Source organism: Chiloscyllium punctatum, chromosome 27 (genome assembly GCF_047496795.1).
Source record: "Chiloscyllium punctatum isolate Juve2018m chromosome 27, sChiPun1.3, whole genome shotgun sequence".
Taxonomy (NCBI): domain Eukaryota; kingdom Metazoa; phylum Chordata; class Chondrichthyes; order Orectolobiformes; family Hemiscylliidae; genus Chiloscyllium; species Chiloscyllium punctatum.
Window position 1 is genome coordinate 42530069 of NC_092765.1, and position 27745 is coordinate 42557813.

Here is a 27745-nt window from a genome sequence, read left to right on the forward strand (position 1 = left end):
AGTCATCCTGAACATAGACACTGGCTGGTGAAATGGGGAACAGAATCAGATGGGCTACAGGGATCGGGGGAGGGGAGGAGGAGCAAAGAAGGGAGGCCAAAAGAGCCAGTCGATAGTTTGAAATGGAGCATGGGTGATGGGGTGATAGCGGGAAGGGGGTGGGGAGGATGGGTTTACTTTGGTGGCTGAAGGCTCAGTAAACGAGGTGTGTCCCACTTCCAGTGTGCAGACAGTATGGGAAGTTAAATCCGATTTGCTGAGGCCCTGGTTACTGCTGTCTAGGGCTCAAAACCTATCTTTCAATAGATTACAAGACAGCATCATTAATGATAGTGTGGCCTTTACAGATTGGATCTTGTCACATCAAAACATCTAGAACTTTCTAGAAGAACTTTGGAGCTCTTTGTTGTAAAATGCACCCACACTCTTTAGCACACCCAGCCAATCCCTCCTTACTTCTCTGAACTGTGGCATTGCTTTGGTATCCCCTCCCTTTCGATCTTCTCATCGGCCCTTCTGGCCACCAACCCTCTTCCTGTGTTCACCTATCCCCACTTCACCACCCTGTACCCTCCCAACTCAAAACCCTTTATCTGCAGCTCCGCTTGCACCCACCAGTCCTGAAGAAGGGTTACCTCCTGATGCTGCCTGGCTTGCTGTGTTCTTTCTGCTACCTGCTCGTCTACTTTGGTGTCACCCTGTCTTATCCCTGGAGGGACCTCTCTCTCTCTGCAGGATCCAGTAGCTTTAAGGCCTAGGATCTGCGCTGGTGACTTGCTGCAGACTGCATTGACCTCGAAGGTCACAATGCTGCGTTGGACGATTCCCTTCAGTTCGGATCACGTTCTGGATCCCAAGCAGGATTTGACTGTGCTTTCAGAATCAGGAGCACGATATTTTTTAAAAACAGAGCTCTGAAGATAAAGGTCAGGCTCCCTGCTGGGGGTCTGTGGGTGAGGACTGGGAATCTAAAGTGTTTCTTCCCCAGCCCCTGGGATACCTGGAGGAACTGATCTGATCTGACTGAGACCCTGAGAAGGAGAGGCTTTCAGGTTGCGGATGAGGGGCAGAGCAACTTCAAGAGAGTTGAGGGGGGTATGGAAATACAGGCTTAAAATCACAATGGATAGGTTGTGCAATGTGGAAGGGTGGGATGCTGAAGAGGGCAAAGGGTAGAGGACTTTATCAAGGAATATTAGAGGAAGGGTGAGAGGGTTGGAACCAAAGTGAAATCCTCCAAGGACAATAGGAGTCGGACAGAGAGAGAGAGAGAGCGAGAGAGAGCGAGAGCGAGAGCGAGCAAGAGAGAGTGAGAGAGAGAGAGAGAGCGAGAGAGAGCGAGAGAGAGAGAGAGCGAGAGAGAGCGAGAGCGAGAGCGAGCAAGAGAGAGTGAGAGAGAGAGAGAGCGAGAGAGAGGTTTGTGACCTGATGGTGAGGACAGTCAGGGCACCGCTCCTGCAGCAGTTGGGGCTGGACAGTTGGTAGAAACTCCAGGCGACTGACTGTGTGGAGTTTGCACATTCTCCCTGTGTCTGCGTGGGTTTCCTCCGGGTGCTCCGGTTTCCTCCCACACTCCAAAGATCTGCAGGTCAGGTGAATTGGCTATGCTAAATTGCCCGTAGTGTTAGGTAAGGGGTAGATGTAGATATAGATGTAGGGGTATGGGTGGGTTACGCTTGGGCGGTGTGGACTTGTTGGGCCGAAGGGCCTGTTTCCACACTGTAAGTAATCTAATCTAATATCCAAGAAGTATTTACAACTTTCACCAGCATGTTACAGAGAATGAAAGGGTTGAGGTATAAGGAGAGGCTGGATAACCTGGGACTTTTTTCACCTGTGCATTGGAGGCCGAGGGTGACCATATAGAGGTTTATAAAATTGTGAGGGGCATTGATAAATTGAATAGCCAAATCTTTTCCCTAGGATAGGGCATAAGTTTAAGGTAGGAGGGGCAAGTTTTACATGGAACCTGAGGGGAAACTTTTTCACACATTGAGTGAAGCTTTTACACAACGAGTTGCCAGAGAAAGTGGTGGAGGCGGATATAATTACAATATTTGGACAGGTACATGAACAGGAAACCTTTAGAGGGATATGCGCCAATGGGACTAGTTCAGCTTAGGAAACCTGTTTGGCATGGATGAGTTGGGTTGCAGGGTCTGTTACTGTGCTGTATGCCTCGATGAATCTGTGACACTGAAATACGTAAAAATATTGACATCTATCCCTCTTTGTTCAAATTCAAAACAAACTGCATGTTTGCTGTGAAAAAAACTCCAATACCACAATTTTGTCCAATCACTTCACATATCAACGTCCCTTTTTATTTTTATTTTCACATTTACCTACAATGGTTCTTGATTGAATTAACAATGCCTTTAATAAATGCAATGAATAATTATGACCTCAACACAGCTCCTTTTGGGAGAGAACTAATTACTTCACATCAATTGAGCACAGATCTATTATTCCTACTTTTTATCTCCTCACCATGACTCAAACATTTTATATCAATTCTGTGAGCCCTAATTACAACTAATAGTTTCTCATGTGAAACTATATTGAAAGATTTTTGAAGGCCCATACAAACTAAATCTGTACACATTACCCTAATCACTTTATTAATTTAACAAAATATTCAATTACATCACAGAGGCATAACCTAGCCTTTACAAAACCATATCGGTGCTCTCAGATTAATTCAAATTTGTCCAAATGCTTAAATGACAACTACTTCACGATAGATGGTCAACTAAAGGCCTATCACTTGCTCATTCCTCACACTCTGCTTTCTTAAATGACATTATATTTTGTAATTTTGCTGGGCAACTCCTGAGCGAAGGACACTTTGTGAGATTGAGGTTAAAGCATTTGCAATTTCCTCAACTACTTTCTTCAAAACCCTGGACTGAAAACCATCCCATTGTATTTTTTTTCCAATTCTATTTCCTGCTTTATGTCAGAATTAGGAAGTTCTAGGCCTCGGGACATTAATGACTCCCCTGGAATATCTGGGGTCTGTTATCCACTGCCTCTTCTGTTGAGATTGTTTAATCTCAATTATTTAAAAATTCTGTTATTTCATCAGTTTCATATATAATTTTACTGTGAATTTTTTTTATTGACTATATTCCTCTTGATTTCCTGTTTCCATCTAATATAATTTTTAAATACAGTGTGCTAATCTTGACATAACCTTCTTTTAGTATTAGGTTCCACTGTATTTCTTGTCCTCCATTGCTGTTCCTTATATCTCCCAAAAATTGATTTCTTTCTTTACACTTTGTTTGTTCTTTTCTGTAAGTTAATACTACCTCTCTTGTCCATGCAGTCTGTTTTATTTGGTCTGCGTAGGTCTTGTCCCTTACTCATCTAGAAGGACAAGAGCAGCAGATACATGGGAACATGACCAGCTTCAGGTTCCCCTCCAGGCGACTCTCCACCCTGACGTGGAAATATATCGCTGTTCCTTCACCGTCACTGGGTCAAAATCTTGGAATTCCCTCCCTAATGGCATTGTGGGTCAAGAACGCAGCTTACTATTACCTTCTCAAGGGCAACTAGGGACAGGCAATAAATGCTGGCCTAGCCGGCAACGCTCACATCCCTCGAAAATGAATTAAAACATGGCTGATGATACCCTTGTTAGGTCATGACATACACCACCATTTGATTAATATGTATTCTCATGAAACTGCAGAGGGGTTTAGGGAGTGAATTCCAGAACGCAGGGGTGTTGCCATGGCTACCATTGGTGGGCACAGTGAAGAAACCAGCATTGGAGTTGCCCTCGTGATATTAAGGAGGGTTGTAGAGTTGGGGGAGATAGGGAGTAGTAAAGCCATGAGGGATTTGAAAACACAAATAAGAATGTAAGTATTGAGGTATTGCCAGACCAAGTGCCAGTATAGAACAAGCAGCACTGGATAGATAGGTAAACAAGATTTGACACAGTTAGGACATGGAGTCTAGAGGTCATGTTTGTGCAGGATGGAAACCAGAGCAAACGGACACTGGAATAGGGAATGACAGAGGTAACAAACAGCATGCATGGCGCCTGTCTCATACCATTAAAAATACAAAAATCCGATACCTAGTAACTGTGTCTTTTCAAACCTAACATTGAATTCGATCAGATTATGATCACATTACATACAGAAAAATGCTCTCTTATTATCAGATTATCCACTGAGTCTGGCTCATTACTTATTACTCAATCGGATTTGCTTGTTGCATGAACACAGTCTGAAAAGTAATCTGATGTTGGAAAAAAAGCAATCTCTTACTCACAACAGCAGCAATAACACAGATAACACCAATTACTGAAGAAAAATACTAATTCAGTTGAGCAGGATGAATAATCGTCTGCATTAAACATCATTCTAGTTTGAGAAAGTGAATAAATTTGGAGCTGCTTCATTAATGATGCAGATGTCGAGCTATTTATCATCATGTTAATTAGTCATTGGTTTGCTTTGTCAGTGCAAAAGGTGGAATACAATTAAGCACCAACAAAGGGGTAGAATTTTTCCAGCCCTTTGGAGGCAAATTTAAGGGTAAAGAGTGTGGCAAAATCCAAGAAACTGATATTAGGTTGGTTTCCAAAATGATCCCGTCCTCCTCCTTCATTCCTCTGGGCGGCAATGAAAGGGAAGAATCTTGGTTTTATCGAGCCAGTAAATATTTGGAGGCTGAGCTTCGAAAGGTGCTTTAGTCCTGAGTCCTAGATTTCCCAGCCACTGAATCTGGTTTCCAAACTGTTAGCAACTCACCTGGGTCACCAAAGTGAACGCACAGTCAGAAGGTTTGTTTTGGTGAAACTGACAATGCTGATGTCACAGGACCTGCAGCAGAGGGCATGGAATGAAGCAGCGGAACACTTCATTCCACCAGCAGGTGGCGATGGTGGGGCGGGGATGGGGTGGGACAGTTGCATGGACGATTGTCAGGGAAATAGAAGATGTTTTTGGTGCAGAGTGGGCTGATGATATAGGGACGAGACAGCCAAAGGAATTCCTCAGGTAATGTAACTCATGCAATCATTCCCTATCCCTGGTAGTCCTTAAATTCCTTTCCTGTTTGTAATGATCTGATGACAGTGGCAGACAATCTCTGCTTCATGATGTGTGGAGCACTGTGGGTTCAAAGTTCACGTTACATGATCAATGCATTATTTAATGACACTGAGGAGCTCCAGCTATGACCATTGTCAGACAGCTATTGCAAGTATCTTGTCACTTGGGGAGTTCTTTCACTGCTTTGACAGGAGATTTCCAACTTCCTGGAAGGCTTTTCACCTGTCTGGCATTCCAGTAGCCTGCAGTGACAATGGCTTGCTCTCACCACACCTTATGCCACTCCACTGTGAGCTCTTGTTGAGGATCAAGAGCACAATCTACACCATGGCCACCTGTTCCAACATTAGCAGCACAAGAAACAGCAGGTATTGCTTTTTCTTCAGTCTCATGTCCTACTATAAGGCAAAGGGGAGGCAATGTGAAGATCCAGATGAAAGGAATGGGATCTCCCCTAACGGAGGGTCTACACCCATAGTATCATTGCTTTCGACATGTCGGAGCATGGGGGTCCCAAGCGGCTCAAACCCTTTCTTGACAGCTTCTTAGAACAAGAGCACCTTGGCAATAAACCAGTGAGCATCCACTGCTAATTTCACCCAGGGGTCTGTCAGTGGAAAGCCAAGCCCAGCATTCCCTTAGATCACCGCCTTTCCCTGAGCTGACACCTTCAGAAAGAGATTTGCAAATGGGTAACAATTACTGGCCTTGCCCACATCACATGGGGGAATTAATAAAGAAAGCCTCTATGCCATTGGTCTCTACTCATTCCTGTTCGGCAATGGTGAGAATTACAATAATAATGAAACCCAGGTCTCTCTTGGAGAATATCCTTCCAAATAGGACTGGCCTGATGGTGTGTCAAGTTAGCTGGTTTCATTACAGGAACTTCATGTATCATGGAAATCAGACAGGGATTGTTCCATTGCTCTCTGCATTGAACTCTGTTGAACAGTTTTTGTGCAGGTATAAAGTAAGGACAAGATTGGGACTGATAGTAAAGCATCTCACCCCCCAGTTATATAGCTCTGTGAGACTATTTACAGAACAGGATTGGGACATCTTCACAGGGTGTCAGAGAAATGGAAGTGCCATCATAACTGGGATTGGCATTATCAGTCTCAGAAATAGTGAGCCAAATCCAGGACAAGAACAGCAATGGGTGATGCATGATGTCTTCTTGGTCCCTGGTGGGCAGAACTGGAATGAGATGGTTGGGACTTAAGAGGGAAATCAGGGAGTGAATCCCATTGTCCCTTCCTTTACAAAGCAGTGGGTGCATTCACTAACATGCTGCACCATCACAGCCCCGTTTCTGCTCTGCGATGCTGTACGTGCACTTTATACAGAGTTCCTTTCCTTAAGGGAAATGGAATCAAACCATCTGCACTTGAATAGAGAGCACAAGGGAGCTGCAGTACATTCTAACCATTGACTTACACGGGCTGGAAATAACTCCCTAAATCCCTTCAATTCCCTCTGCTCCATTTAAGATGCTGTATAATACCTGCTCACTTTCCCATGTCTTGCCGTAGCTGCAGCTAATATACCCTTCTTTGACTTGGAATAAACTTTTTCTTACATTTGTGTACTTTTGTACTTTAATGGTGTGATGTGAAAGTAAGTTGTTGTTGTGATAGTGGGGTGCTTTCCCTGAAATATCAACTGTGTAATTTCTGATCCCTAAACAGGGGCTCTTTCAAAAGCTTTCTTTACTTTGAGTGACTTCTAAAGCTGCTTCTTCGTCATCATTCTTCCTTATCTTTGTGGCACACAATACTGGGAAGCGTTCAGAGTATGAGATAGCACTTAAAAATTGGAGAGATTAACCTGCCAGCTAAAATCCCCAGTGGAATTACTCTTATTAAAACAAACAAGTGCTGATGCTAGCACACTTGCTGAAACATTAGCAAGCTCACTGCATTTCAAGGCGAGACTGGGTAATGGACAACTCGATTTCTGGTACACAGTTGCTCAATCATTTTTTTTATGTCAGTGTGGGTGATATGACGGAGTCTAAACCGATGGCAAAGTAATGGGGAGATGCTGCATTACAAAAGGAGAACTGAATACAGTAACTATGCCCCGAACTGTCCACATTGTGCACTGTTTCGGATGGCCAGGGTCTATGGGTGGACGGGCGTGTCAGATGGAAAGGTTGGCAGAGCACTGGTGCTTTGGGCTGGGCAGGAGTGTGACCGTGGATATATTGGGGATAGACTTACGGAAGGCACAGCTGAAACAGGGGATCCCCAAACATTAATTGCCGGACTTCCATCCCCTGAAACAAACATTTATATAACTTATCTTTCCTGGAACTCTTCCGACCCCAATGTACGCATGGCTAGATTAACCTTGTAGAGAAGCCACATGGCTTCCCCACTCAGTTCTGTTTAAACTGGAGTTAAGCCCCAACAACACCACCAGGGGCCTGATCTGTATTTTGAAAGGAAGACCCAGCTGCCTTTCAATTCATTGTAAAATGATATCCCCAGGACGAAATTGAGAAAGCAAATTCTTGACTTAATTCTCCTGTGCCACAGTTCCTCAAGACTGACACATTGGCAACTAACTGCAGCTGTGAGTGCTGCCTGGATGATTGATCACAAGCTCGTCCTGAGGTTTCCATTCGCAAATATGTTAACCTTCAGTCAATTTGGTACGGGCCCTCTTGTATTGAGAAATGGATGGGCCCTCTGAATAAAGCAAAGGTTATGGGTCCCAGTAACACCCAGACAGCAATGTTGAAGATGTGCACTCCTGGACTAGCCAAGTTATCCAGCACAATTACAAAATGCCATCCACCCAAAACCGTGTGGAGAATTTCCCTCCTCTAGAGAAAGCACCAACTAAATCCAGTCAATTACTACCTCAATAGTCTGCCAAAGAGCTGAACCTCTGTGGTAGGATGAGACTGACTGCTCTCCTCATACCAAGGACCAAATTTCACATCAAACAGTTCCAGCAAAATCGAAATCAATGAGAATCAGGAATCTATTATTTTATGGCATCCAATTCTGGTCCCCATATTGTACAGAAATAGACAAATGCACTGGAATAGATACAAAAAAGAACTCAAGATTTACCATTTATACCATTTCAGAAAGATTGGTGACTTTCCTACAAAAGTGAAGGATGGGGGAGTGACCTATAGATGCCTTAAATATGATTGAAGCATTTGGTAAGGTAAAAGGAGAGAAATGTTTTTGTCAGTGAACAAACCAAAAGAAAGATAATCACCAACACAGTCAAGATGGAATTCAGGAGAAAGATCTTTATCTAGAGAATGGCTAGAGGTGTAACTCATGTCCAAGCGCAATAATTTAGTTTGGGTGAAGAGTAGAAATTGGGATAGGCTGAGCTGTTGGAATGGAAGCTAGAACAATGGGTGGGGACAGGGATGGGAAATGACCAGTTTCAAGGCTGTAATTCTTGTACAATCCTACATAAAATGTTTGATACATGGCGCTGCACAAATTCTGCAATCTTATCAAGATGTACATCTTCAAGCAAAAGAAAAGACATTGGGGAAGAAATACTAATTCAGGTTGTTTTTAGCAATTTTTAGCATGTTAACATCCATTCCTTATTATTAAAAGCTGTCAAATATCCATCATTACACAAGATAAAAGAAAAGTTCATCAGAGATTTACAGCTACAAATTAATTTGATAGAAGAACAAAAAATCTTTCAGTTGTTGCAAACACAGCATCAAAACATCTGAAGGCTGGAGTGATTGAGTGTAGAAGACGCAGCAGAATAATTCATGACTTTGCTTGCCGATGGCATCCAGCTCTAGTAGCTGTATGATTGCTGTGTGTGTTGTGTGTGCAGGAAGCATTGTTAATGGGAATATGAAGTTGTCAATTCTACCATCTCTGGAGAGCTTTATTACAAACTCACCAAGGTAATATGCTTCAGAAGGAGCAATTGGATTCACAGCCACACCAACAATTCCACTCCGGGAAGTGCATTATTAAAACAATATTATTGGAGCACAGCATTGTGAAATGTAACCTGTACATCGCCGTTAATCTGTGGACAGTACTTACAGTGAAAATAAAGCTCCTCATCTCCATCTTGACTGGCCTTGCTGTACCCACAATGCCTGAAAAAGACAGAATGCAAAATTCATTTTGTGAATATTTAAGCCAACAACAACTACCTTAAGAAGCAAAATGTACTGAAAAAAAAGATCAACGCTTCTTTGCAATCTTTCAACATATCTCTTTCTAGGAACCTAAGAGCAGGAATTGACCATTCTGTCCCTTTAACCAGATTTATCATTCGGTGAGATCATGACTGATCTGTATCTAATTCATTCATCTTGATTCCACTATACTCAAAACATTTGCTGAATAAAAATCTACCTCTCTCAGTATTTGCATTTTTAATTGGTCGGATCTTAACAATATCTCAAGACACAGAGTTCCAGATTGTCCATACCTGTTTTGTGAAGAAATGCAATCTGACATTATCCCAGAGCTCCTTTCGTGGGTGAATCCATTACTCTGGATTCACCCACTAAAGAAAATACTATTTAGCTCATAACCCTATCAAATCCTCTAATCATCTTTAGAAATAACAATGAAATTATATTTTAATCAATCTGTTCAGAGATATTCAGACACACCTCTGGAGGTGGTAGGATTTAAACCCGGGCCTTGTGGCCCAGAGGTGGGGACGCTACCACTGCACCGCAATAGCCCTTCCCTTCATCTTTTACATTTAAAGTGATACAAGCTTAATTTGAACAACTTCACGACATAATTCAACTCTTTGATTAAACAGAATTGGGTACCACACAGATACTTTTCTTGTAAAAATGATTTTTAATTAACCTGTACAGACATGTTATGATACACAGGGATTTGAATGCAGATCATCTGGCCCTGATGCTAGAATATTACTACTGCATCACAAGAGCCAATCATTTTGCATAAGCATATGCTACACCTTCCCAAACAATATATCTTTCTTTGGATGTCACAGCCAGAACTGAAGAGAATGTGCAAAATAAGGTCCACCTAGATTTTACCCAGTTACTAGGAAATGTACACCACAGAAGCGAACTGTTTAGCCCAAGCTTTCTCCATCAGTGTTGTTGCTCCCCAGAAGTCTCCTCCCTTTCCTCACTATATTGTTCTAACGGCACAGCCCTCTCTGCAGTGCACTGCTATAGCTCTCTCAGAGATGTATCACATTATTCATCTAGCAACTCCACATGGAGTTTCCCCATTCTAAACACTCTGGGTGGAGAGGTTTCTCCTGAATCCCTTCTTTGTTTTGTTGATGAATATTTTATATTTAAAATTTCAGCTTTCTCTTTTCTAGGGAAATGATTACCAGTCCATTCATTTCTTTCCTATTAGATCTAGCTTCTTATCATCCTTCCCGCGCCTTCCTCAGTGCCTCTACATCATATTGATAATATCAAGACTAGATCTGGAGGCACTCCAATTGGAGTTCAACCAGTTTTCTATGCCATTTTAAACTAGCTTTGTTCTCCAACTCTATATTCCTCTAAAAGTGAAGCCCAGTGTTTCATTAACTAGAGATCTCAAACGAACACAGAGAATGCTGGAGAAACTTTACTTTTCAGCGCTGATATTTTTTTGTGAGCTGTGTCCCCTGTATCTCTAGATTTATTTGCTCCTTTACTCCATTTGGATTATTTGGGCTCTTGCTTTCTGCCAACATGTACACAGCCTAAAGGAGTCCCGTTGGTACCTCAGCACACATTTTCCATGTTTAATGCATTTTTGTATCATCACAAAGTTCCTCATTATGGAACCGATTAGCTGATGTGCACACATGTTGAAATAACAACTTCAGATTCCTACATCTACTGGTGAATAACAATTTGCCAATTCACTTTTCACTATTACAATGGCTGTTAGAGCTTTTGCAGACTGAAATCCGTTTCTGCTATTTCATCCAAGTGAATGTTCCTGCTGCCTGATCCTCCCTAAAGATTATCGACAATGGATGTGTTTTACACATGTCTGCGTGTGGTGCTTTTCCATTAAGAGCAGGACCTCTAACCAATTCCCTTGCCTTCATCCCCAGATCTTGACACAGTGAATTTGATCGTACAGTTTCTATGTGCACCCTGCCTGTGCTCAGCTTACTCAAACCAAACCCTTGGTCCAGTGTTTGTGGAAAGGGCCAATCCAGTCAGATTGTATTTATGGAAAAAGGCCGAGGTAAGGGGAGGCGATGACCTAATGGTATTATCAGTGGATCGTTAATCCAGAGATCCGGGTAATGTTCTGGTGACTCGGATTTGAATCCTGCCACAGCAAATGGTGCGATTTTAATTCAATCAATATCTGGATTTAAGAGTAATGTCCTCCAGGGAAGGAAACTGCCATCCTAATGGAGGTACGGAAAAGTATCTTCAGCCAGACAGTGATGATCCTATGGAACCCATAGGCACAGAAGGCTGTGGAGGTCAGGTCATTGAGTACATATAAGACTGAGATAGATAGGTTCTTGGGTACCAAGGGTTATGGGGAGAAAATGGGAGAATGAGGTTGAGAAACTTTCCAGCCATGATTGAATGGTAGAGTAGATTCAATGGGCTGAATGGCCTAATTTCTACTCCTATGTTGTATGGTCTTGCCTGGTCTGGCCTACATATGACTCCAGCAGAGTGGTTGACTCTTAAGTGCCCTCTGGACAATTAGGGATGAGTAATAAATATTGGCCTAGCTAGCAATGCCTCATCCCTTAAGTGAATAAAAAAAACTCTCGAGACAGACAGTGGTACCCACAGGAGGGTGAAGTAGAAAAGAACATTATCAGACGAACTTCACATCACAATGATGCACTTGTTGCTGTATGACAATTTAACCACCAGTTCTTTCCAATATAACTTCACAGTTAGCTGAGGAGTGAATCACAAACTGATTCAGCACAGAATGAGGCCATCAAGTACATTATGCCTATGCAGGCTGCCTGCAAGAGCAAATCACTGAATCTCATTTTCCTAATTCTGCCCTTCATCCTCCATTTTCAATCCTCTTCAGTAAAGTATCACAACACTGGGTCCTTTTTTTCTAAAAGCTGTTTCTTTTCTCAAGGATATTATGTCCTTGTTTTTTTCAGAGGGGTCAAAAACACTCCCAGTGCTGATTAGACTGGTTTGGTACAGAGTTTAAAGGGTATCGAAAGGCACTTTTGTTTAGGCCAAAGTGGTCATGTTTTAGAAGTGACCTGTATAATGAAAGGGGAGTGGTCAGCTCTCTAGCTGAGCAGTTCAGTCCAGAACTAGTTGGGAGTTCAACAGTGGGCTGTGTGCAAACTCTCTCTCTCTCTCTCTTTCTGCCCTTCTAACTTCAACCTGTAAGCATCTGTTCCATTTATACTGGTTTATAAGGTGGGGGAGGGGGTTGCTTATTGGGACTGTTGTGCACATTCGGAACAGTGTAATTAATTCTAGTTTGGACAGACTGAGTTCTGTAGGGATTCTTTATTCTGTTCTTTGTGTTTCATTGAGTAATTTAGTGAATAAATTTCTGTCTGTTTTAAAATCTAGTAGTCAACCTCACTAACTTCCTCCGGGTAATTCTCACTGTACACTTACCAAAACAAATTGCAAGGTTATGGTCTGGGTTGCCTGCTCAAGAATGTTTTGAGTGGTCTGGCCTAGTTCATAATACTTCGTTGAAAGCTATGATTGAATATGCCTTGACCTTGCTCCTAGACTATGGATCCTAGATCTGAACAAACATCGTCCCTCATGACGTCATTGCTTTTTTAGCCAATCATCTTAACTGGCTGCTCTTGGGGTTCTGCCAATAGGAATAGGTTTTTATTCTTTAGCCTGGTTAGATCCTCATGTATTTTGAATATCTTCATTAAATCTCTTCGGAATCTTCAAGCCACTTGTCCACTCTGTCCATGTAATCAAAATTCTTCATTCCTGGAATGATTTTTGTGAACTTTTTCTTCAGCATATCTAATGTCTTCATATTCTGATGGATGTACACAGACACATTCAAGGATGTTGCCAGGGTTGGAGGGTTTGAACTATAGGGAGAGGCTGAATAGACTGGGGATGTTTCCCTGTAGCGTCGGAGGCTGACGGGTGACCTTAGAGGGGTTTATAAAATCATGAGGGGCAAGGATAGGTGAATGGCCAAGATTTATTCCCCTGGGTTGGGGATTCCAAAACTAGAGGGCATAGGTTTAAGTGAGAGGGTAAAGCTTTAAAAGGGACCTAAGGGGCAACTTTCTCACGCAGAGGATGGTACGTGTATGGAATGAGCTGCCAAAGGAAGTGGTGGAGGCTGGTACAATTGCAACATTCAAAAGACATCTGGATGGGTATATGAATCGGAAGGATTTAAAGGGTTGGCAAATGGGATTGGATTAATATAGAATATCTGGTTGGTATGGAGTTGGAGCGAAGGTTCTGTTTCCGTGCTGTACATCTCTATGACTCTATATAAAGATAGCAATACAGAAGGATGCAATTCAACCCATTGTGGCTACACCATCTTTTTAAAGTGCTAATTCTTGGGAGTGCTAATGCAGAGTTCTGTGGACAGAAAAGTCCAAGCTGTTTTCATAAATTGAGACACAACTTGCTGTGTCAGTGAACAGGCTTAACGTTGCTTGTAATACGCTCATTTAGATTCTTAGAACACCAAAATTGCAATTCATTAAGTTATTGCCTGAGACAAATGAGTGGAATACCGCCTAAGCGCCACATACGAACAACTCCGGTTCCTGCATGAATGCCGAAAGAATCGAATCCTTCCACCATGTGTCATATACAGACCACCAGTCAACAACCCACAGCCAGGGACACAGCCAGGCAGAACAGATTCAGGATGATCCAGGTAATGATTACAGACGCTCACAACAGACTTCACAAAAACAGACAAGAAATTACGCGCCAAAAATCGTTAATTTCAAAAACCACCAATCAGGAATGGACCCGGACCATAGAACAGGCCGTCACCATAGGACAGAACAGGACCACACACTGCAAAAAAACGGCACTAAAAGAAAGAAATGGCCAAACTAACACACAACAGAGAGGACGCCACAACACACACCTGGGTTAGAAACCTCGCCCACAGGCAGCTCACAGACACGGAAAGAACAATACTGGCCAAGGGACTCAACTATAACCACAGGGATGCCAAGACAGCAGATTTCCTAGCAGCACTAGAATGCATACTCAGAAACAATGGACTGACAGAACAGACACAACAAATAGTGAGACAAAGTATCGTACCCCTGATAACAAGGAAAAGACTAACACACAACCTCAACACCAAGGAGAGGGAAGCACTAAAAACACTAAGAAACAATAAGAACATAATCATACTACCAGCAGACAAAGGCAGAATGACGGTCATCCTGGACAAAGCAGAGTACATCCAAAAAGTACAACAACTACTTGTAGATACCAACATCTACCAAAAGAGGGAGTTTGACCCCACCCCACAGCTCACCAATAGGATAAACAACACACTGAGGAATCTACAAAAAAATGGACAGATAACCAGGTTTGACCTACACAGAATGAAACCTGAAAGCAACAACACCCCCAGATTCTACGGACTACCTAAAGTGCACAAACCAGACATCCCACTCAGACCCATCGTATCGCTACCAGGGACACCATCACACAAACTGGCTAAAGAACTACAACAGAAACTGAAACACCTGATCAGCGGATCCAGACACTCGATACAATCAACACAGGAATTCTTGGACATCATCAGAAATATACACATAGACAAGGACGAAACTATGGTCTCATTCGATGTAACGGCACTGTTCACCTCTATCGACAAAACCCTAGCCAAAGAAACAATAGCCAACCTGCTGGACAGACATAACAGACAACAGGACATTGAACCTATCAACAAAGACGGCATACTCAAACTACAGGACCTGTGCCTCACAACACACTTCACATTCAACAACCAAATATATGAACAAATCAATGGCACACCCATGGGCTCACCCATCTCTGGACTCATAGCAGAAGCGGTAATGCAAAGGTTAGAACAAACAGTCTTACCGCAAATTCAACCCAAACTCTGGATCAGATATGTGGATGAAACCTTTGTAATTGTTAAAAACACAGAAATAGAGAACACACACCGGATCATCAACGCCACACTCACAGGAATCCGATTCACTACAGAGGAAGAAAAGGACAACCAACTCCCATTCCTAGACGTGATGGTACAGAGAACACCGAACGGAGAATTCACTACAAAGGTTTACAGGAAAGCACCATACACAGAACAAGTCCTGAACTATGAAAGCAACCACCCCAACACACCCAAAAGAAGTTGCATCAAGACACTGTTCAAAAGGGCCACAACACACTGCAGTACACCAGAACTGCAAAAAGAGGAAGAAGAACACCTCTACAATGTATTCGCCAAAAATGGATACCCTCGCAATTTCATCAACAGATGCCTAAGGGAAAGACAACGGAACGAGGACATGCCGCAACCCAAAGGACTAGCCACACTACCATACATCAGGAGCATTTCTGAACTGACAGCCAGACTACTGCGACCATTAGGACTCATAACAGCACACAAACCAACAGCCACTCTCAGACAACAACTCACCAGGACGAAGGATCCGATACCCAGCATGAGCAAAACCAGTGTAGTGTACAAAATCCCATGCAAGCACTGCACAAAATACTACATAGGACAAACAGGAAGACAGCTAACGATCCGTATCCATGAACACCAACTAGCCACGAAACGACACGACCAGCTATCCTTAGTAGCCACACACGCAGATGACAACCAACATGAGTTCGACTGGGACAACACTACTATTATAGGACAAGCCAAACAGAGAACAGCCAGGGAATTCCTAGAGGCATAGCATTCATCCACAGATTCAATCAATAAGCACATCGACCTGGACCCAATATACTGGCCACTGCAGCGGACAGCTGGAACTGACAACCGGAAGCGGCAGATATAAATCACTATAAATGCCGGGGGAAACATCACAGAAGTGCTTCACAGGAGGCTCCCAAGCACTGAGGATATCACCTAGACAGGGGACGAAACATCTGCAACACAAATTCCCAGCTCGGCGAACAGAACCACAACAATGGAATACTTTAGTGTCAACCTTCCTCATTTATAACAGGAAAAAATTATGAAAGATTTGTAAAACAACACATTGAAGTCTAACAGCATGGGCAGGACGATGGCTCAGTGGTTAGCACTGCTGCCTCACAGCGCTAGGGACCCGAGTTCGATTCCTGCCTTGGGGACTGTGTGGAGTTTGCACATTCTCCCAGTGTCTGTGTGGGTTTCCTCTGGGTGCTCCAGTTTCCTCCCACAATCCAAAGATTGCACGTCTGGTGAATTGGCCATTCTAAATTGTCCCATAGTGTTAGGTGCATTAGTCAGGGGTATGTGTCTGGTAGGGAAATGGGTCTGGGTGGGGTACTCTTTGGAGGGTTGGTGTGGACCTGTTGGTTGAATGGCCTGTTTCCATACTGTAGGTAATCTAAATCTTTTAAAAAAAGATATGCTTCAAATAATTCACTGCAGGGTATGTGACTTTTATCTGTCAACCAAATATGGTGCTTCAATCTGGTGAATTGCCTTAAACATTGCAAAATAAGTTTATATTGATATCTTCCTCAGGGCTGCATTTCTAGCACAGAATGACTCCAGCAGTTTCTTACAGTCAGACTGTTAGAGACAGCCGTGCTCTTAGTGAAGACATGCGGCAGAGCCTCAATAAGAAGACAAAAATCACTTAGCGCTTCAGTTGGGAGCTCAGAAGATGCTGTGCACTTCTAGCATTTTCCACAGCCTTTTTTTAACTCAGAGGAGCTGAGAAACTGAAAGAGAAGCTTGCAACTCTTTCAAGATCAGACCTTCCTAATGCCCAGCACAGAAATGGATCTCGAGGGGAGGGAGTGGAGTTTACCTTCTCCAGATGATAAATCCAAAGACCATGGAGACCAGAACAATCAGGCCAGCCACCGAAACCACGGCGATCACTATCACCGGATTTTGCTCACTGGGTGCCATGGCAACTGGAAAGAGAAAACAGACATTGTTATGGAAAACAAAATGGTGGACTATCTCAGGAAATATATTTGTCTTAATTTCATTGCAGGTTTAAAGAACAAGCCAAATTTATTGCAACACTCTATCCGCGCTGTCTCTTGTTATTCACTTTCTGCAAATATAATACATTATCATCCCTTCACCATTCTCTGGAGAAGATGCATATGAAGCACATGAGGAGCACAAACATCCAATGTGATTCCAAAAATATAAAAGGTAACTTCATGAAACAAAGGGCTGCATTTTAATCCTGGAGGCTGAAAACAGGAATTTGTTTTGTTTTGGGGTCAAGAATTTTCAGGGCTGAGCTGTTCGAAGATTTTCATGTGGCTGAACCTTTCATTGATGTGGAGGCATACCTCCTGTCCAGTCAGGTGTAGTGGGTGGTCTCTCAAAGCTGGGGAGCCAATCAAAGACTTTGTAGCCAGGTGCTCCTTTGAGGCTAGAATGCAAAGCAAATAAAAGGCAGTGCAGTCGAATTAAGAGGGAACCCTGTTCCTGGGGCTGTCAGAGCTCTCTAGTGCCTGGCTCTTTTCTGTGGATACATTCATGCCTGGGGCTTTTGGACAGGGAGCTTGCATTGTTCACCACTGACCTCAAGTCCTTTTGAGGGAGGTAGGCCCCATGAGTGCATCATTTCCACCTCCATTTAGGGGTCGCATGTTAGCTTCGAGCATAAGGGACTTTGGTTCGATTCCACCCTCAGGTGACTGTCTGTGTGGAGCTTGCACATTCTCCCCATGTTCTGTGTGGGTTTCTTGCAGGTGCATCGGTTTCCTCCCCGCAGTCCAAAGATGAGCAGGTGAGGTGGACTGGCCCATGCTAAATTGTGTTCAGGAGTGTGCTGGCAGGCTGGATGATCTTTGGGAAATGAAGAGATGTTCTTTGGACAGTTAGTGAGCTGAATGGTCTGCTTCCACGCTCTAGGGATTGTAGCATCTCCATTTTAATTTAATCCCATCCCTTCTTCCCTACCCTTCCCCTTGATTATTGTTGCTTTGGCCTAGGTGGGCAGTGCTTGAGTTTGTTACTTAGTGAGACATTTGCTGGAGGCTTATTAAACAGGGCTTTCTCTTTCTCTAAAACAGTCAGGCAGTGGACCGAGGCCGACTGCCTGCCCCTCTACCGGGCTGAGTATGCAACGAGGCATTTCGAGAGAGGTGGCTGCTGTGGGGACTGGATCATCTCCCCACCAATTCCATTTTGGTTTAGTCCCCTCCCTTGTTTCCTGTTTTTGATGTTGCTGTCGTGCTTGTAATGTGTTTAATTTAGCGATGGCTCTTTCAAATAACAAGTGTCTTTTCCTTCTCAGCCAGATGAGTTAGTTAGGAAGGGGAGAGAGCAGACCAGAGTTTTTCCTTGACGACCAGTTTCAAATGAACAGTTGTGGAGCACAGTCAAAAGGTGTGGTGCTGGAAAAGCACAACCGGTCAGGCAGCATCCGAGGAGCAGGAGAGTCAATGTTTCAGGCAGAAGCCCTTCATCGGGAAGCCCTTTATCTCCTGCTCCTTGGATGCTGCTCCTTGGTGCTTTTCCAGCACCACACTTTTTGATTCTGATCTGCAGTCCTCACTTTCTCCCAGTTGTGGAACACTAACTGAATCTAGTTTCCTCCTTCAGTAAAACTGACTATTCACTTGACACTCACTTTCCACATTCAGAGGTGACAAAAAAATCAGCCCATTTAAAAATATACAACATGGATAATAATTATTTCTGAGGAAGACACGTTGTCACGAGAGATACCAGAAACCTTTAAATGCACGGGGATTCGAAACCAAAAACCACTCTGTAAAACAGGGGAAAATCTGAACAATAAATTCTTAAACCTGAAAATGTGATGTCAGCAGACTTATAGTTTAGTGACCATTTTATAATGAAGTCAAGTGTACAATTTATTACATAATTGAATTCAGTGTTTAATTAATAAGCTCTAGGAACTTAAAGCTAAGATTAATTAGTAGAGGAGACTAACATTAAAGAAAGTCCATTAATTTAAATCTGACTTTTACAAATAGAGGTCCAGATCTTCCAGTCCCAATAGCGATGAATGCTGGAAGCAGTCATAGTGCTGTACAGCACAGAAACAGATCCCTTGGTGTAACTCGTCCATGCTGACCAGATATACTAAATTAATCTCATCACATTTGCCAGTATTTGCCCCATATCCCTCTAAACCCTTCCTATTCATGTACCCATTCAGGTGCCTTTTAAATGTTGTGACTATACCAGCCTCCACCACATCCTCTGGTAGCTCATTCTATACTTGCACCACCACCTGTGTGAAAAAGTTGCCCCTTAGCTCCCTTTTAAATCTTTTCCCTCTCACCTTAAACCTATGCTCTCTAATTTTGGACTCCCCTATCCTAGGAAATAGATCTTGGCCATTCACCCTATCTGTGTCCCTCACGACTTTATAAACATCTATAAGGTCACATTTCGGTCTCCAACGCTCCAAGGAAAATAGCCCCAGCCTATCCATCCTCTCCAGTCCCCCAACCCCATCAACATCCTTGTAAGTCTTTTCTGCATCCTTTCAAGTTTAACATCATCTTTCCTATAGCAGGGAGACCAGAATTGATTGCAGTATTCTAAAAGTGGTCTAACCAACACGCTTTCAAAACATGGCCAGTGTTGACATGTGCTTGTCACTCCCAGTCCTTCCAAATCAACCCCATACAAACAGCTCTGTAATTCCCCCTATAGTGTGAAAAATGTTTGAAGAGAGTTCTTGGAGGTCATTTCTTTTGGTATGCATATATACAACAATATATTTTGAAACACAAGCCCTTTTCCTCATGTATTCTCATATTTATTGGATAAACGCAAGAGAAAAGCAAACTCCAGACTTCGTTTGTTATTGAAGAAAACCACACAACATCTTCGCTGCCTGCTTTTCTTTTCAAGTTGCAGGTTAACAAAGCTTCAAATTGTCTTAATTTGCTACAGAATATCTATTTGCAGGTGGTACAGGCTTAAAAGAAAATATCTTAAACTGCAATCTGATGTATCTTAATACTTTTTATAGGCATATATACAATACACACCATTAATGAATCAATTTGATGCTTATTGCAGCTTCTGGTAATGAGTTAGGCAATGGGGTAAAAAAAAATCTATTTTAATTCTGTGTGCTCATTTCTGTGCAGCTTATGTCTATAATTCACAAAAATAACACAGATGATAATTTATTAGTTACAGATCAGTGTGAAGCCAAGTCAAAGACAGATTCTCACTTTCCTAATGGTATCTATTAGATATGAAGCAAAATATCTGTATATTGACTTCAGCTACCTGGTTTGTGCTTCCAAATTGTCAGTTCCAACAAAACTAACGGAGGAAGAGACAGAAAGACGAGAGGCAGGAACAAAAGGACAAAGGAAAAAATGCAGGAAAAAAGAATATGCCTAATCTTAGTCCTATTCTCCCATCAGGAATGTCAGGGAAGTGCACAACCATCTACTGAAAATGGTGTGGGTGTGATGCCTTTTGGTTGTGTTGTTCCAGAAGCAGCCCGAGTTTAGACAGAAACAGAATCAGATGAGAGGATTCCTTAGGGTGGGATAGATAGCATGTATTGGATAAGATATGGCATTGAAGCACGGCTGGAAAGAAATTTCACTGGGGTCTCAAAGGCGAGAATCTCTCTAAGAGAAACTCACCACAACTTGCACTTTGCCAGAACATGTGAAATTCAGCTCACAAGTACTGTTATTTATTGAACTGTGACTGGAGAATTTTGGCTGCTACATTTCCACACAACAAAAAAAATGACTGGACTTCACTCACCATCTAACACTCTTGGTCACCTGCAGAGGTTTATTATCTGACACTCCACTCACACCAGTTGTGCGATCCTTTGATCTCTCTGCCTATAAACTCTGTGTCTGTGTGCTCTTCTCTCTCACTGCACGCGATGAAGGGGCTGCACTCTAAAGCTTGTGATTTCAAATAAATCTGTTGGATAATAACCCCTGGTGTCGTGTGACTTCTGACTGGACTTCAAAAAGAATACCAATGACTACAAAGCACCCTGAGGCAGGCTGAGATTGTCTAAAGTACTACATAGAAAGAATAAAATTCTGTTTTCGACCAAACTCGATCTTTCTGACAATATGCATCCTCCTCCAATAGTCCATTAGAAGCTGGGTGGGTGGGGCTTGTAAATCAAATCAGGAGGCCTTGCCTGACCTATCTCCCATATTATGTTGGCACATTATCCACCATCTATTAAGTCGCTTATTGGCTACTTCAGGTCTTCATATCAGTATAACATGTCTTATCAAGGCTATGCAGGCAGTATATAGCAGTAACTTCCAAATGCAGAAGTCAATGCTGCAATCACCGTGCTGATGCTGATCGCTGTGCAAGGAACATTGGAACAGCCGCACAGCTTACAAGGAATGCTCGGAATGACGTAAACAGTTAAAAAAAAAGAGAGTTTGGGTATCCTTTGTTCACATGTCCAGAAACCAGAAGGACCTAAAAGCAGGATGTCTTTTGAAAGCATACCTGAATGGTTCTGAATGGACCTGAAAGCAAAGATTTTTTTTTCAAGTGAACCTGAACAGATCCGAACAAACCTAACAGTTAATGTATCCAAACAAACAACTTTTCAGATAAAGAATAAATGACCTGTGCAAGTCTCACTGAGGTGTTCGAGCAATCAGTGGAAGTAAAATAAACTATAACGTGTATTATGGCGGACAGTCTGACAACATTGGATGCTGACAGGCAGGAAGTGTGGGATCTACTGTGAAGTTTGGAAGTACCTTTCCCCAGGATTATGACCCATCGTGCCTTTAACTCACCTACCTCCCATTTCTCCAGCAATGACCCCCAGATGCTCACAGGTTCTAGTCAACCAGCCTTCCGGCCTAGAGGTGAACCCTAGCACAGACTCCCAGCCTCAAGGTGAACTCCAGCACAGACTTCCAGCTTCAAGGGGACGCCCAGCTCAAACTCCCAGCCTTGAGGTGATGCCTAGTGTGAACTCATCTGCTACATCTACTTTTATTTTTTTCTCTCTCTTTCCCTGCTTTAGAAGGACTGCTGAACTTTTAACTCTATTTAACAATTTTTCTAATTCATACCAAAGATTTTGTACCTAGGCACCTTTGTACCTAAGATGGTGCTGGATATGGCGACTGTACACTTTTCACTGTGCTCATGTAAACCTGTACTTAAGTACGTGTGACAATAAAGCCTCATTCTAACTCTATCTGAAGTTCTCTTCAGCTTCGTGGGCTGCCTGTAAGACCATAAGACCATAAGACATAGGAGTGGAAGTAAGGCCATTCGGCCCATCGAGTCCACTCCGCCATTCAATCATGGCTGATGCGCATTTCAGCTCCACTTGCCAGCACTCTCCCCGTAGCCCTTAATTCCTCTAGACAACAAGAACCTATCAATCTCGGCCTTGAAGACATTTAGCGTCCCGGCTTCCACTGCACTCCGTGGCAATGAATTCCACAGGCCCACCACTCTCTGGCTGAAGAAATGTCTCCACATTTCCGTTCTGAAATGACCCCCTCTAATTCTAAGGCTGTGTCCACGGGTCCTAGTCTCCTCACCTAACAGAAACAATTTTCTAGCATCCACCTTTTCAAAGCCATGTATTATTTTGTACATCTCTATTAGATCTCCCCTTAATCTTCTAAACTCCAACGAATACAATCCCAGTATCCTCAGCCGTTCCTCATATGCTAGACCTGTCATTCCAGGGATCATCCGTGTGAATCTCCGCTGGACACGTTCCAGTGCCAGTATGTCCTTCCTGAGGTGTGGGGACCAAAACTGGACACAGTACTCCAAATGGGGCCTAACCAGAGCTTTATAAAGTCTTAGTAGTAAATCTCTGCTTTTATATTCCAACCCTCTTGAGATAAGAGACAACATTGCATTCGCTTTCTTAATCACAGACTCAACCTGCATGTTTACCTTTAGAGAATCCTCGACTAGCACTCCCAGATCCCTTTGTGCATTGGCTTTATTAAGTTTCTCACCATTTAGAAAGTAGTCCATGCTTTTATTCTTTTTCCCAAAGTGCAAGACCTCGCACTTGCTCACGTTAAATTCCATCAGCCATTTCCTGGACCACTCTCCCAACCTGTCTAGATCCTTCTGTAGCCTCCCCACTTCCTCAGTACTACCTGCCTGTCCACCTAACTTCGTATCATCGGCAAACTTCGCTAGAATGCCCCCGGTTCCCTCATCCAAATCATTAATATATAATGCGAACAGCTGTGGCCCCAGCACCGAACCCTGCGGGACACCGCTCGTCACCGGCTGCCATTCTGAAAAAGAACCTTTTATCCCAACTCTCTGCCTTCTGTTAGATAGCCAATCCTCAATCCATCCCAGCAGCTCACCTCGAACACCATGGGCCCTCACCTTGCTCAGCAGCCTCCCGTGTGGCACCTTATCAAAGGCCTTTTGAAAGTCCAGATAGACCACATCCACTGGGTTTCCCTGGTCTAACCTACTTGTTACCTCTTCAAAAAATTCCAACAGGTTTGTCAGGCATGACCTCCCTTTACTAAATCCATGTTGACTTGTTCTAATCAGACTCTGCTCTTCCAAGAATTTAGAAACCTTATCCTTAATGATGGATTCTAGAATTTTACCAACAACCGAGGTTAAGCTGATTGGCCTATAATTTTCCATCTTTTGCCTTGATCCTTTCTTGAACAAGGGGGTTACTACAGCCATCTTCCAATCATCCGGGACCTTTCCTGACTCCAGTGACTCTTGAAAGATCTCAACCAATGCCTCTGCTATTTCCTCAGCAACCTCTCTCAGAACTCTAGGGTGTATCCCATCGGGGCCAGGAGATTTATCAATTTTAAGACTTTTTAACTTTTCTAGCACTTTCTCTTTCGTAATGGCAACCATACTCAACTCAGCCCCGTGACACCCTTTAATTTTTGGGATATTACTCATGTCTTCCACTGTGAAAACTGACGCAAAGTACTTGTTAAGTTCTCCTGCTATTTCCTTATCTCCCATCACTAGGCTCCCTGCATCAGTTTGAAGTGGCCCAATGTCTACTTTTGCCTGTCGTTTGTTTCTTATGTACTGAAAGAAACTTTTACTATTATTTCTAATATTACTGGCTAGCCTACCTTCATATTTGATCCTCTCATTTCTTATTACACTCTTTGTTATCCTCTGTTGACTTTTGTATCCTTCCCAATCTTCTGATTTCCCACTGTTCTTAGCCACTTTATAGGATCTCTCTTTTTCTTTAATACATTTCCTGACTTCCTTTGTCAGCCAAGGTTGTCTAATCCCTCCCTGGTTAATCTTTCTTTTCTTGGGAATGAACCTCTGTACAGTGTCCTCAATTATACCTACAAACTCCTGCCATTTTTGCTCTAGTGTCTTCCCGGTTAGCCTCTGCTTCCAGTCTATTTTAGTCAGTTCCTCTCTCATGCCCTCATAATTACCTTTATTCAACTGTAACACCATTACATCAGATTTTGCCTTCTCCCTTTCAAACTCCAGACTGAACTCTACCATATTATGGTCGCTACTTCCTAAGGGTTCCCTTACTTTAAGATCTTTTATAGAGTCTGGTTCATTGCAAAGCAGTAGGTCCAGAATAGCCTGCTCTCTTGTGGGCTCCATGACAAGCTGTTCCAAAAAGCCATCCTGTAAGCATTCCATGAATTCCCTTTCTTTAGATCCACTAGCAATATTATTTACCCAGTCCACCTGCATATTGTAGTCCCAGCAGTGGCCACTACTCAATTCTGGCACTGCTGGGATGGCATCCTACCAGCCAATCCGATGGAGGTCCTTGCTCATTGATTCACAAGCTCTGATTAAGCAGCAGAAGCTGGTGCAATACTGATTTTACCATAAAAAGGGAAGTATACAGGAGGAAGATGGGGGGGTACTCCCATACTTTGTTAATTAAGGCTATCCCCAGAGTTATTCTCTGCTGGTTAGGTTTCTGGCCTGCCCACTGCCAGTTGACTTTCCAGTTGGCAGGCCTGGCATGCAATTTGTCCCTGGATAAAATACACACAGTTTCACAGAATAAGGCTTGGTTGGTTTGAAACTGAAACAAGGGAAATCCCCTTCAACTATCACTAACCCAGTAAAGTCCCATCAAGATCTTACATGTTCCAATAAAGCCACTTCTGACACTTCTAAACTCCTGGCCTGGCCAGTCTAGCCTTTCCTCATAAGGTAAACCTTTAGTAAGCCTTTTCTGAACTGCTTCCAATGCCTTAATATCCTCCCATATATATCGAGAAAAGTACTGTACAAAGTACATCAGATGCAGTCTCACTAATCACCAGACCTATGGAATCTTGCTGAGTGTTGGTTTCTGTGAGATCAAGTCCATGTGGGCACTTGAAGGTGCCAGCTCTCCAATCATTACCAGGGCATTCTGCACCCCCGATCTCAGGTATTGATACAATCTTCCCAAGCACCTGCCCAAACACTAGCAGCTGGGGAGTTGAGCTGGAGAGACGCAGCTGAGTTAAGCATGATCAGAATCTGCTGTCAGGGACAGATGGGGAGATGATTCCCCTGAGGTGGTGTTCTCTCCTAGATCTGCTGAGTATGACAATGACAATTTGTCAAAGCTCCTTAAACAACACCTTCCAATTTCAGGACCACTTCCATCGAGAAAGACAAGGGCAGTAGATTCATGGGACTACAAGTTCATCTCCAGGCCACTCATCATCCTGATTGGGAAATATATCACTGCCCCAGACCAAAATGTTGATATATCCCTGGCTTGTGATGGAGCTCAAACAACCTCGATTTGGTGCTTAATCCATGTTTCAGGAATTTCTAAGACAACAAATTGGTCTGCAAGGGGTGCGATATGCATGGCTGCTTAACATTAGTATTACATGTCTCTTCACACTTCCAATAATCTTCATTAAAATGGGAAGCAGAAGATCTATTTTTAAAATGATGCTATAAAGAGCTAGGAACCAAATGTACATATAGGGTGCCATATTTACTCTTGCACTGCTGTCAAGTCTCCAGCAATAATATACCAGTCCACTGGGCATAGGGAGAGCTAAGAGAAATAGGCTGCAGCATTATGAGTTTTCATCAGTGATTATTATGAGTTTCTGGACAAGAGCTAAGACCAAACAGTGATTTAAACCTCCATTGTCACACTCTCACTACCCATGAAATCCGACATAGAAAACACGCACAGTGGTTAGCACTGCTGCCTCATAGCACCAGAGACCTGGGTACAATTCCTGCCTCAGGCAACTGTCTGTGTGGAGTTTGCACATTCTCCCTGTGTCTGCGTGGGTTTCCTCCGGGTGCTCCGGTTTTCTCCCACAGTCCAAAAATGTTAGGTGAATTGGCCATGCTAAATTGCCTGTAGTGTTAGGTGAAGGGGTAAATGTTGGGGAATGAGTCTGGGTGGGTTGCTCTTCGGAGGGCCAGCGTGGACTTGTTGGGCCAAAGGGCCTGTTTCCACACTGTAAGTCACCTAATCTATTCCTCGTAACATTTTAGCCAATACTCTTTGATCAGTACCCACAGGAACGTTCAGGGCCATGAGTTTTCTGTTCCCCAACACTGATGGTGTAGGCCCCACCATGTATTTACCTGGCTGTTCCTGCGGCTCCCCATGGTCCCAGCCATATTTCTGCTGTGATTTGTCATAATTGAAATGGAATTTGGATAAGGATCTGTACAACTTAAGTAAGACCCTGGAATTAAAATGGCTCAGGTCATCAAATTAACAGATCAGCTGGGGTCCCACAGGCCTGGTGCTAAACCCTGGAAGATAGGAGAGACAGCTGAGTGGGGTAAGTATCTGCAGTCCTCACTTTCTCCTGGGGTACAACAGATTAATAGAACTGTCCTCGGGATGTGGTCACTGTAACAAATCAACATCTCTCTGCATCTGGGAGTGTGGTCTGCCCCCTGGAACATGAAGACAGGTCAAGCAAGGCAAAGGACATTTGAAAAATTGTTGTGACCTTACATTGCAGGGAATCCAACATATTATTTTCTGCACAAAGGAAAATATAAAATTGTGGCTCGTTTAATAACTTAATTAATTTAGGGTGCAGGTTTGCTCACTGAGCTGTAGGTTTGATATCCAGACGTTTCATTACCTGGCTAGGTAACATCATCAGTGGTAGAGGAAGACGAAACAATGATCTAATTCGATGTAACAGCACTGTTCACCTCCATCAACATCGAACTGGCAAAGGTAACACTTGCCGCACTTTTAGAAGAGACCATCACACACATCCCAACCGCCATCAATCACATTACCAACGAAAACATCACGAAGCTAGTAGACCTGTGCCTTGCCACCCACTTCACCTTCAACAACATAATCTACAAACAAACCAATGGCATTCCCTTGGGATCTCTGCTATCAGGATTCATAGCAGAAACGGTAATGCAAAGACTAGAACAAACAGCCCTACCAACCATCAAACCAAAAATCTGGGTCCGCTACGTAGATGACACCTTTGTCATCACAAAACGAAACAAGAGAGAAGAGACATTTAACATCATCAACAACACCCTCACAGGCATAAAGTTCACCAAGGAGGAAGAAACCGACAACAAACACGC

The 27745-nt window shown here is 43.1% G+C and overlaps 1 protein-coding gene across 4 annotated transcripts in view; it reads right to left on the minus strand.

Annotated features, from left to right (window-relative positions):
* The window catches only part of LOC140453661 (ephrin type-A receptor 7-like), a 596634-nt gene that overhangs the window by 77933 nt on the left and 490956 nt on the right, over positions 1-27745 (minus strand). For all 4 annotated transcript variants that reach the window (XM_072548551.1, XM_072548549.1, XM_072548548.1 and 1 more), the window contains 2 exons: positions 17022-17130; positions 9128-9183 (listed from right to left, as the gene is read on the minus strand). In XM_072548551.1, coding sequence (XP_072404652.1) covers positions 9128-9183; positions 17022-17130 — 165 coding nt within the window. The remainder of the gene's footprint in view (positions 1-9127; positions 9184-17021; positions 17131-27745) is intronic.